The 13,074-nt window shown below is 37.5% G+C and overlaps 1 protein-coding gene across 2 annotated transcripts in view; it reads right to left on the bottom strand.

Annotated features, from left to right (window-relative positions):
• Nucleotides 1–264: 264 nt before the first annotated feature.
• Nucleotides 265–13,074, bottom strand: part of EGFR (epidermal growth factor receptor) — a 199,332-nt gene continuing 186,522 nt past the window's right edge. Inside the window, exons 21-28 of one of the 2 annotated variants that reach the window (XM_075212522.1) lie at nt 11,964–12,119; nt 10,868–10,943; nt 10,604–10,750; nt 10,135–10,232; nt 9,783–9,944; nt 9,525–9,572; nt 7,501–7,603; nt 265–6,389 (exon numbers count right to left, since the gene is read on the bottom strand). In XM_075212522.1, the coding sequence (XP_075068623.1) occupies nt 6,022–6,389; nt 7,501–7,603; nt 9,525–9,572; nt 9,783–9,944; nt 10,135–10,232; nt 10,604–10,750; nt 10,868–10,943; nt 11,964–12,119 (1,158 nt within the window). In that variant the 3' untranslated portion in view covers nt 265–6,021. The remainder of the gene's footprint in view (nt 6,390–7,500; nt 7,604–9,524; nt 9,573–9,782; nt 9,945–10,134; nt 10,233–10,603; nt 10,751–10,867; nt 10,944–11,963; nt 12,120–13,074) is intronic. The other variant, XM_075212523.1, reaches the window with a different exon arrangement.

The following is a 13,074-nucleotide window of genomic DNA, read 5'->3' as shown; positions in this document are numbered from 1 at the left end:
GTGTGTCTGCCGGCATCACCATGGATGTGGAGGTATCTGGCAAGATGTAGGATTATCACCTCCAAGACCTCTAGTAACAATTAGTAAAATGCTAATTTCTGATTGGTTGCTGTGGTTCAGTACAAACTTTGCACCTCTATGTGACGGTAATAAAGAGTCTTTCTATCCTTAGAAATAGTGTGGTGGAAAAGTCTGCTTTGTGCTTTTCCTAAATTAAAAATTGGGCTGCATATTTCGCAATAAAAATTAACTCTTTTTTTAACCTTACAAGACAAAAGCAGTTTAATTGTTTACACATTACACTTTACTTACATTAAAGATTCTTTAGAAAAACAGAAAAGAAAAAAAAATAAATTACATCTTATTTTCATTGCATTCTTCTTGATATACAGACAATTAGCATATGTACCAATTAATACTATAGTAAGCATACACAAGCCTCCTTACATCTGCTTTTATACAATTAGCGCTTACATAAAATATAACATTAAATAGTTACTTATCTATATATTTGTTGTTTAAAATCAGTATAACCAACACAAAGCAGAGATTGATGTATAATCTGTATACCAATCTGTAGCTGCAGAATATAGTCATGTCTACTTGGGTTTGTGTGTGATACTTATAACTGCCCATCCATCAGTAATTGGTCCTGAGGAATAACTAATATATAGACTGTTCATCAGATAATAAGTGTCTGTTCGAAATTAACAACATAGCAGTAGCTTTTTTTAGACTTGAAATGCATACTTGTGGTAAATTTAAAACAGTAAAAAAAAATAGCCATAACATCAAATCATATCAACATATTTTACCTTAACTACTTATGTTTTACATTCTACAATACTTACAAAGTGGGTGATGTGATGTTACCAGGTCGGGCTGTTATTGGTTAGGCCAGGGGTAGGAACCTGCAGCTCTCCAGGTGTTTGTGAAACTACAAGTCCCAGCATGCTTTGCTACCTATCTGCTGGTTATCTACTGGCAAAGTATGTTGGGACTTGTGGTTTCACCTGGAGAGCCGCATGTTGCCTACCCCTGGGTTAGTCTATAGTGAATGGATTTAAATTTTAAAATGAACCCATTAAACAGGAAATACTCTACTTTTAAACCAAAAATACAGGTTGCCTATTGGTGATGGAAAACTCCTGGCTGTATGGCAATATTTATCTTGATTGCCTTGGAGGTAATCCAGGATTGCACGTCATGTGATTGTCTGACATCTGAACCTGCAATGCTCAGCTCAGCTAGGAATTTCCCATTGCTGTCAAGCTCCCTGCTAATGATGATACATGTTGCTTTGGGGCTGGGTGGTTTTAAGCTAAAACGTATAAGTTTCCATATTATGACAGATTTTGAGATGTTTGACATTCTATTTATAATACTCTACCTGCAATTATTTGTTCTCTGTTAGCATGGACATTCTGGAATAGGAGACAGACCTAAGTGTCCTCTATGTTTTTGTCATAAATGGAGCTCATGATTAAATGTCTGCTTATGTTAGACATACAAGTATCGGCAATAACTTTAATGCATTTCTAATTAAAAATTAAATGATTGTGTTTCTTTTTTAACTGTTTTTCTAGCAGTAACATCTCTTTTAAACAACACGGTACTGTGTGTATTCACTCAGTACACAAAGGTTCATATAAAATCAGTTGTCACTCTAGAGCAAACAAATCACTACATGAAAATCGTTATTATGTGCATGTTGATTTTTTTTCTTTTAATGCTGTGTTTAGACAGCTGCCATCTTTTCAACACTGACAAGCAATATAAAACATTTTCCACATCAAGCAGCATCCATTCAAAAAATACTTGCGTAGTGCTATACCTTTATGAAGCAAACCTGTCGGTGACAAAATTAGGAGCTTTTTTTCTGCATTATTCACAGAATAATTAGAACCACCTATATTCCCACTCTTACTGAAGGGACTACAGCTATACAGGGATAAACTAATTGCGCTAAAAGTTCAGTAACGCTGCTTTTAGTCCACTCCTAAACTAAGATGCTTCTCAACTGTCAATTATTTGCAAATGTTAAAAAATACATATTGAGAGAGGCCGCATCAAAGCAGACGACAGCTAAGTTTCCTTCATCCAGCTGCACCTCATGTGATCACTGTACTTCAAGAAAGGAAAACACAGCTGTCTCCAAAGAGAAACAATGGGGGGGAAAACACTACAGATGTATTCTGAGCTTGACATTTAGACATGATAAATTCAATGCAGCAATCCTTAGGAAAACAAAAAAAGCGGAGAAATATCATACTTTATATGAAGCTGGATGAATGAGTCTCCCTGTAATATTTTATACATATTGCACTTTAAGTAGGGACAGGTCTAAATGAAATATTAAGGACTGGCTAATAGGCAAATAGACAAAAGTTTTTCATATTTTTCACTTATTCGGACTAAATATTAGCTTCCTACATAATCTCCCAAGATTTGGAACATACTGGAGCTCCCAACTTAATTCACCAGCGCCTGAATTATTCCATGTAGGGCATGTCACGGACATGTAAAGCAACCTAGAAAAAGTAATTGTCATTTAATAATAGTAAGGGCCTGATTCAAGCCCGGACGTATTCCAGCGCAGGTCTCACGATTTATTTTATTTGGTTCTTAAGCATCAGATCACTAAAACACAGCAATGCATTGGGATTGCAGTGAAATGACGTGTGCCATATTAGGGTAAGAGAGACACAATCTATACCCTTCCTGCTCTGCAGTGATAGTAGATCAGTGTTGACCATACCTTTTTAAACTTATTTCCGGGAGATCCCAGGCAGGGGGGCGTGGTTGGAGGGCGGGGCGCGGTGAATTGCATCATTTTGGCCCCGCCACGTGACAAAATACTGTTTTGTCACGGTGGGCGGGGCCAAAATGATGCAATTCACAGAAAATTGCGTCATTTTGACAGCAAGATGCCGTTTGCGGGATATTTGCCTGCTCCCTCGGGAGTCCAGGAGATCTACCCGAATTTCGAGAGTCTCCTGGACATTCCGGGAGAGTTGGCAAGTATGATGTTGACAGTGAGCTAATGCTAACTGGCATGTCAGGTTGTATTAGATCATTATTATATGTGATCTAACATTACTGAGGGGCAGGGAGGACACATGGATCCAACCTCTCCCGCAGCTCTGTGAAATAAAATGCAAAACTGAACAGTTTAAATAAAATTATAAAATATAAAAAAACAAATGGCCATGCCACCCACCCAACTGAACTGATTCTGTGTGACAGACAATTGTGCATGGGTGTCACCAATTCACACAGCAATGCGCAAATGTACTGCAATATAAATGTTGCTCCAAAGTTTTTTCCATGCACCCCGTGTCCTATCTCCCCTCATCACACACTTAGGATTTTTGAACAGAGGCTCCTGTGTGGAGATGGGGAATACCATCTAAAATACTACTGTTCTTAGGTCCTACAACTAGATTGGACCTTCAGAAGAGAACACATAGTTGGCATCACTGGACTCGGGAAAGGAAGCCAATTAAATTACGGGTAAGTTTCTGGGGCTGCACTAATAACGTTAAAGTAACTTTGGAAACAATTCTATCAAACATTTTTCCAATTTCTGCCTGCTTTCCCCTAGGCAATGCTTAGAAAATTGAAATATATGTTTCAATTTTCTACTGGAATAAATTCGTAACTGTCCCAGACAAAAAAGAAAACAATATAATACTCATTTGGGTAGACTAAGATGTAAAGTTATTCACATTTAAACTGACTCTCATATAGCAAGAATTGGTCTAGGTATGAAGTTGCAAAAACTATCTTATCGAACGGTTAAAGTGTATCTATCGCTGCTGGCAGGGGAGGCAATTTGTTAGCTGTACCAATATTCACGAGAATGCAACCTGTATGATATCAGTGTAGCACACCATGGAGGTAGCCACACATGTCCGTCTACACTGTGTTTTCTGGTGATGTCCCTAGTTCTTAGTGAGGCTGGACTCCAATGAATATTGGTTGAGCCAACACAATAGCTGTCTCTATGTAGGTGACAGGTATACCTAAAGACAAGCAATATTTTACAGAATATTGCAGATTTTTTATTTTATTTTTTTTTCCACCAAAGAAGCTTTATATATTTGAGAGAACCACCAGAGACAAGGCACTTGCAACTGTTCAACTGAGAGGCGTAATCTCCAGTGAGGACAAATTTATCCATGTTATCAGCAAAAACATTATCTAAAGCAATTTTTTTTTATTTTTTTTTACTGTTTACCCCACAAACAGGAGGACACCGGACGACATAGTTATCTCATGAGCAATGGCTAATGTCTCTGCATCTCAATGGCAAATACATTCAAACAGGTTAAAATGATGTCATTATTTATGACAGCAATAACATGTTAAAAGGAAACCATTGTCAATTTTGATTAAACATAAATCATTTCTCTAATTATAATAATTAATTTCATCTGAAGATTAGTGGATTTTCAAATGATCTTATTTTGTACATATTGCACTTTAAGCAATTATTGAGCTAAAGCAAAATACTGTTGCACTGACCTATATTTTATAGTGGTGTTGAGTGGATCTTGTATAAGTGTATAATTCTAAACTGGTAGCAACTACATTGTACACAACACATTACAGAGATGCAATATGCTACAGGCAAGAAAATAAGTGCGGAATATAGGGTATGGGATCACAATTATATGCAATAGGTATATACAGTAGGTTAGGAGATGTCCTGCCCTAGTGAGTCTGAAAGACAGGGATTGTGATTAAATACAATGGAGCCAGGCATCATGGAGTCATTTCAAGCTCTATCAAAGTAATTACAGCTGTTTAAGAAGATGCAACATAATCCTAAAATGCTATTTTAAGTGGCAAAACTGAGCTTATTTTTAAAAAGCAGCAAAAAATAATGACATTTTAAAAAATAAATGTTAATATGTCAATAGAAAATGCATTCACAAATCTGATGGGTAGAAGAAAAACACTTACTGCAATGTAAGGATGCTATATTAGACTGTAGTGTCATTATATACTCCAATTTATATACTAAACCCTCCCCTCCCCCAATGTGGTTATGGAAAAAATAAGAAGCAAATAGATAACGGCTCATTGGACATTATGATGAAACCCAATAACGTAAAAGGTACTATACATAGTAAAATTATATTAAAAAAAAAGGAATGTAAAGACAAATAAAGACACACACAGACTTATACATGTATACTTTCGGAAAAAGAATGAGCAATGTTCATCATGGAAATCAATATAAAGACTATTGGTGCAGTCTAGTATAGTCAAATGGCATTGATTAGATGGAATTTTCAGAAATTAATAACAATCCTTCACAGAAACACATTGCATTGCACTGTGGTTTTCCTAGCTCTGACTCTTAGTACCCAATTCCATGAAGTATATTAAACATTTTACACAATTTTTATACTCTAGTATATACATACTGCCCAATGAGACAGCTCCTAAACACAATCTATGAAATGTCATTGGAAAATATATACTCCCGATTGATTACAAATGTAAGACTTTATATGGCGCCCCTCCCATTTTCCATATAAGATTATTAAACATTAATCCATGCTTCACATTACACTAAGCTTTATACACCAAGTTTCATGCATTAATTACACATTTTCTGTATTCACTGGGTTTCCTTTCCGCAAATACCAATCTACTTGGACAAACACATAAAACAAAAAGGTGCAAGAATATCTACACATTATAAAAAACCCCACAGGAATTGAAAAGTATTTGTTGCAGATTAAAAAAATCTCTCAATATATATATTTATATATAAAAGTGTTATATGTTTTGTCTTTTGAAAACAAAACAGAGGAGAACAATTGACAGTATGAATCACTGAGGACTATACTGTGCATCTCAATATATTTCGAGGTACGGGAAAAAGTTCATAAGTATTGTAGTGTACACTTATTTTATTAGGGTCCATTGCTCACAACTATCCATCCCTTAAGGACCGAGCTGTGCTCCAATAGGCAGAATGTCAGCAATGTTATATCCAACGTGTGGTCACGCGGAAGCTTCAATGTAGTCACTTTGTGGTGCCAGGGGCAAATAGTCCGGATTTTCTGCTGCAGGAATCTTAAACATTCCATTGATTTTTGTGTCTTTTGGGAAAAAGTCCTGTTGGTAATCAGGATTATCCAGGCTTATTTGCTGGTTTACTTTTTGCTCCCAGATGGAGGGATAGTCATTTTCTGCTTGGGTTATGATGGTCTGACCTGAGTTCAGGTATTCTGGATTATTCACACTGTTCCCATTGGAAGTGTGGTAGGTACCATTATGAGGCTTTTTAATCGCTGGTGAAAGCAAATTATGGTAAACTGGATTTGTGGTCGGCAAGATCTCCGACTTTGTGCTCATTTCATTGACATATTCTGAAAGACAGAAATAAAGAAATTGAATCATCATCATCATCTTCACCATTTATTTATATAGCCACTGATTCCGCAGCGCTGTACAGAGAACTCACTCAAATCAGTCCCTGCCCCATTGGAGCTTACAGTCTAAATTCCTAACATACACAGAGAGAGACTAGGATCAATTTTGATAGCAGCAAATTAACCTACTATTATATTTCTGGAGTGTGGGAGGAAACCGGAGCACCCGGAGGAAACCCACACAAACACGAGCAGAACATACAAACTTCACACAGATAAGGCCATGGTCGGGAATTGAACTCATGACCCCAGGGCTGTGAGGCAGAAGTGCTAACCACTTAGCCACCGTGCTGCCCATTGAATAACAATCTAAAGAATCTGAAGAACACTTTTTTCGCCTAAAGCCTTTACATTACTTAATTTGAACAAGTAAAGTAAGAGAAAGAACAAACAAAGTACTAATAGTTTTGAAAACAGATAATGGGGCTTATTTAAAAAAAAAATAGTGCATTGTGCACAAAGTTGCTGTAACCCATAGCAACCCATCAGATTTGAACTGTCATGTTTCTAGTGCAGATCACAAAGTGAAAGCAAATATCTGACCACTTATTAAAAACACTTCCCATTCAATGAAACAAAAGGTACACTGGTATCTGATATATTCTTTGTACCAAAGTCATTGTTTGGCAAAGCCATGAAAGGATTCCACCAATTTTATCACATTAAAAGGTCACTACTGTGTCACTGAAACAAAATGATGTCATAGCCAGATAAAGAAGGATGAGCTCATGGAATTACCACTTAAGACTCTATCCACCTTCAGATGATCTTATTGGTCTGATATTATTGGATATATGAAAAGTAATAGCAGACTGCTGTAACTGCGCTGCATGGAATACAATTCCAAATGTATACTAGATTGCTGTAGCAGAAAGCAGAGCCACTATAAGCATAGCACAAATTAATTTTATATTGTATACATCTGGAAGAATGAAACACTTAATCCCAGCACTGTATCTTCATCATCATTATCATCATCATCATCATCATCATCATCATCATGCTGAATGTTTCTTTATATTTATAGTCATACAACACAGTAACTAACCTGGCACAGGATGGAATTCCTCATCGATGCTGTCATTCAGAATGACTGTTGGGTCTGTACTGTATCTCTGAATAAAGCTATCTTCTCTGAGGGGTGGCCCCTGCTTAGAGTTGGAAAAAAGGAACATGTAGTTTTAATAATTCATTTTAAGCATACTAACTATCATAAAACTAATAACACAGTGCATAAAGCTGATTGGTTGCTATAACCAAGATAGCAGCTTTAAGCAGTCTATTGTAGTTTCTGTAAGTGCACAGTTTTATTGTATGCAGGTTCTTCTATATAAAAAAGGCCCAACCTCTAAAATAATTATTGTTAATGCAGGGACGTGCCAGCTGAGTAAGAAATTTTGGCAACTGGCTGAAAGTAATCAGAGATATAAATCCCACAACATGTTTCATTCTAATACTGCTCATTCCCCTGGGGCTGAAAGGAAGGAGGTGTTTTGGTACCGCCTTACTGCTCTGGGTAGTAATATATTATTGGAAGCTGCTGCAGGCCCTGCACGATGCGGACTACATGCAATGGATCCAGCTCCATCCACCATGTGCAGAGCAGGATTAAACAGAATGGGGGCTGGTGAGTGCGTGGACCAATAGCAGAGCTCGTAGCTTCCTATTGGTCTGCATGATTACAGACCCCTTGGCTACCTGCACATCCTCTTCCTGGAGGAGGGGAGGCCAAGAAGCCACCATGGTGGGGCCAAAGATCACTCTTGGAGACTCTGCTCATCTCCAGCTAACTGCATTCACACACATGACTTAAATACCAAGGATAATTTATGACCCGGCAAAAGTGCAATCCACAATGCAAATGATATTTGCAATGTCACTGCCATTTTTAAGGAAAATGCATGAACATACAGGTTAAGATGGTGGGGTCTTCTGGCGGTACAAAATGTTTGTGCCAGCCTATAAGGGGAGTTGGTTGAATCAGCGGAATTAATTCCTGGGTACGCACTGGGCGTGTGAGTTTTGCAGAAACATGACAAAATGTGCTATACATTTGCCTTCACAATAGCTTTTTTCTTCCCACAGAAGAACTTGATTAACAGGTTCTTCCTCTCCGTGGAAGTCATTCCAGCGAAGACAATGATACCGACACCACTTAGATCGACAGAAACAATCTGAATGCAGTAATTTCGACCTGTATCGAATTCAGACTTGGTAAAAAAAATGACTGAGAACAATTCCATCATTACAACATACCGGCAGTGACATTCCCGTCACTTCCAATAGCGACTATTACATTTATGCTATTAAGGGGGCAATGCAAGGACCCGGCAGGTGTCTACTGTCCAGGCCTTCTTAAAACACATTACACACCTGTCGGATCCTCACATTGCCCCCTTAATAGCATAAACATAACAGTCGCCATTAGAAGTCACTGTCAGTATGTTGTAATGACGGAATTCTTCTCAGTCATTTTTTTATCCAGGTCGAAATTACCGCTTTTGGATTGTTCCTGTCAATCTAAGTGGTGTCGGTATAATCCTATTGGCAAATTTCTACCCCACCCCTTTTCCCTATTATACATATGCACTTTGCACCTTACAGTTGCACTTCTGTGGTAAAGTGAATTTCTAGACATACTGGGCCTGATTCCAGTTCAGATTCCCTACAGTACGGTTCCAGTACTGTATATCCATTTGCATAGGATATTTTGTGTGAAACAGCTCTGCATATGCACATAAATGGACATTACAACAAAGAAAGCAATTGAATGCAATTCAAGTCTGAAAGCAAATGTTACTTATGACGCCTACAATGTTGGAGGCAGAACTTGGGAGGGAAGGGACGGATTAACATAGGCAATGGACAGTAAGGGTCTGCAGACGCAGATGCAGCCTATTGGGTTTCAATTTGAATATAGTTGAACTACGCTGAAGTTCTGTGCTCTTTTTTAAACTAAATTGTATGCAAGTTGTGGCCAAACATGACTGAGGCCCAACGTGATCTTTTTACCAATGTAATCAAAAGCTTCAAACACACTCATGTGAGATATGTAATCACATTTAAACTTACCCCATTTCGAGTGATGCATGCAATGGGTGAATTGTTGCTTGCAGAACTCTATAAAATAATACAAAAGAATCTGAGTAAATATAAGTAACAGTCTACTTATACAGTCAATAGAAGACAATATAAATAGATGTTGGTTAATAATAGTATGCACATTTCTGCCAGTCTGTCTAACCTCTTTCAAATTCTGGTGTAAAAGCTCAAAATCCGACAAATTAACAATTTTGTAAAATGTCACTGCAAGTACAATAAAAACTCTACCATTGTACTCAAGAGAGGCGTCCGTGAGGTTGAAGGACTAGTAAAGAATCCATGATGTGGTATCAGATATTCTTCAGCATCAATAATATCTCCCATGTCTTCTTCCAATGTGCGATGGAACTTAGATTCCACAGGACTGGGCAATTGCATTCTCTCATCTCCCTAAAAAAATGTAAATTACATTAGATCTCTATACTTAAAAATAATATATATGAGTATTTGCTTAGGACAGATATTACATCATTCCCACCCCAAGATTGAGTTATATGGGACCGAGAGAAGTTTTTTCCTGTTTGTCCATAACAGTAAACAAATTACCCATTTTCATATAGTGAACTATAAAACATCTCACCTGTATTACAAGGTAACGCGTCGGGTCACGAGCCATCTTGGTAAATTCAGCACTTAACTCACGGAATTTGGGACGACTTTCAGCATCTATCATCCAACCTGTAATGGTGAAGACAGATTTTTAGAGATGTACCTGCTCGGTTATGCAACAGAAAAAGTATTTGGAAATATTTAGGAATTACAAAAGCAGCTGCTCTTTGGACTCATATCCATGGTTAAGTCAAGAAGCCAAGTGGTTAACATTTTTGTGTTTAAGAATGTTTACACAGGAGATGCCTGACCATGATCTCGTTTTTATATATGTACCATATATTACAGATGACTAATGGCCTGCTTACACTACTTGATTTATACAGTACAGTACATTACACAGACCTTTGGGAGTATGTCTGCACAGAATTGCTGTTAAAAACTTTCCAGGACAAAACAGTTTCTATAAAACCTTATGGATTTTTGGATTATTAACTTACATTTCACCATAATCATGTACACATCAATGGTGCATATGGGAGGCTGAGGAAGTCGTTCTCCTTTTTCTAGAATGGTTGAAATGTCACTGGCCGGAATTCCGTCGTATGGTTTCGACCCAAAGGTCATTAATTCCCAGACTGTGACACCTGTAAAGAAAATGTAACAACTGATAAACATCCCATCTGAATGAAACCTAAATGATACGCATGGTGCAAATAGATGATAAATGTTTGAGTGGTGTAAATTCTAGTTACAATACTCACCATAACTCCACACATCACTTTGATGGGTATATATTCTGTGCAGAATGGACTCTAATGCCATCCATTTAATAGGCACCTAGGGGAAAGGAGAGCATTACTTAGTCATTTTTAAGTGAACCTGACAGCTAAAAGCGCATTCTCAAATAACTATATATTTATAAATTAAGATAAAATATGCTATATGAATTATGGAACATTAAAATCCGCTAACATTATACTCATCTTAATTGTATGACATCAGTGGAGACCCAGAAACCCCCCCCCCTCCGTTAACTAAGTGCCCACCATTGCGGCACTTTACTATACAGCAGTCGCGGCACTGTCAAAGAAGTGTCCGCAGCGGTGCACCACCGCTCTCTCTCGCATGTTTTGGTTTTTGTTTTTTTCTTGGTCAGGGACAATCCTGCGTGCGCCCCAGGACATCATAACATATAGGACTTGATGCATTAAACAAAAATGGTTCACCATGGACACAACTAAGTATAGCTCATCTTTATTGATTTCATAGGAAGTGTTCGAAGGCTGAATATTTGGTGTTGTTATCTGAATTCATGTGCAGAAGAAGGCCAGCAACTCTCAGACTGGTGCTAACCCATCTAACTGGTCCATGAATCAGCTGGGCCCAAGAAGACAAAAATAACGTTATCACTTGAGCGAGGATTGGTTGGATATTTGGTTGGGAGTTGCCAAAGCTTCTATCTTATCGCTTGAGAGGCTTATTCCTCTTGTTCTTGCTCCATAACTTCATACACCCTTGCTCTTGCTCATCTCCTTCAGTTCCCTCCTCTATCCTTTGGTTCAAACAAAAAACAGGCATTTTTAATATATTTTTTCGCTTAATGTAAACACAGAATATTTATGTGGAATTCGGTCTCTGGTTAGCTGTATCATAACGTACTTTGCACAGGGTGTGCATACAGTTTATTCTGTTGCTATGTTTATTACATATCTGCATTTTCAGATGTTATTTAACTCCACCCCCCACCACCCCCCAGCTAAAAATAGTTATCAACCCGGGTGCTATCATAACTATTTTAGGGAAAAAGTAGTTTTACTAAACATCTGAATATGGCACTTATTAGATCATCCATCTTACTTTTCCACCTTCTGCATGATATTCCTTCTCATCTGCTCCCAAGAGTTTGGCCAATCCAAAATCAGTGATCTTGACATGTTGTGGAGCTTTCACAAGGACATTCCGAGCAGCCAAATCTCGGTGGACTAAGCGGCGCTCTTCAAGATAGCTCATCCCCTTTGAAAGTATAAGCAGGAATATAGTTAAATACTGACAATGTCAATGTTTTACAAACTGTAATAAAACAGTTTAATCTGATAGCATGCAAAATTATGCAATAAGCAGAGCAGATCATATGAGCCAGACTTTGTGGATAGGACAAAGAGGCCTACATTTTGTTATGTGTTCTTTAATTTTTGCTGCTGGTTTGTAATTCAAAATGATGGCATTTGGGGTCATGTACTAATTGTGAGAGAGGAGTGGTGGAAACAGCACAGGGGTAGCAGAGATTTTAAATCTGAGCAAGCTATCAGTATCTAGATTTCAAACAGATGGAATTGAACCTCTATTGATAACAAAGTATGAAAATATAGTATAAGACATTTTAGTTGCTGATTATAAAAGAAGGAACTTAGTACAAAGGGAAGCGTGTGTACACAGAATCTACCTTTGCTAAGTTTTAATGATGGTAATTAAATTACAGTTAAATAGCTGAGTTAAACTTTTATCATGTGCGTAGGGAAAACAATGCTCCTAATTTTTGTAGTGCTCTTCTATATTTTTGCAACAAGAAGTAACCACAGTTTTCTTTAGAGCCACAACAATATTATGTTCTGAAACTTCATGTACTGTTCATTTATACAATGTTTAGATACTATAACCACTATAATAGTATTTCTGTATCAATGGTGGAGGTGGGAGTATACACGGTGGTATGCCATACAGCCACTTCTCCACTGCCTTCATTGTAAAGCTATCAAATTCCATTCATTTACATTCCCAATACGTTTCATATCGCCACCTCTGTATTTCCACTTCTAACACTGTTTTGTATATTAATAACACACAACTAATCTTTGTATTTTTTAGATTCATTGAGCTCTTACATTTAGAAAACTGCTCTGTATTAAAGCGATCATGGAGAAATGGATCAAATCAATTGATTCCTGGTCATGCCACGGAACTGCCACGT

Source organism: Mixophyes fleayi, chromosome 5, assembly GCF_038048845.1.
Source record: "Mixophyes fleayi isolate aMixFle1 chromosome 5, aMixFle1.hap1, whole genome shotgun sequence".
Taxonomy (NCBI): domain Eukaryota; kingdom Metazoa; phylum Chordata; class Amphibia; order Anura; family Limnodynastidae; genus Mixophyes; species Mixophyes fleayi.
Note: the sequence above shows the minus strand (reverse complement) of the source record. Positions and strands in the feature narration are given on the sequence as shown.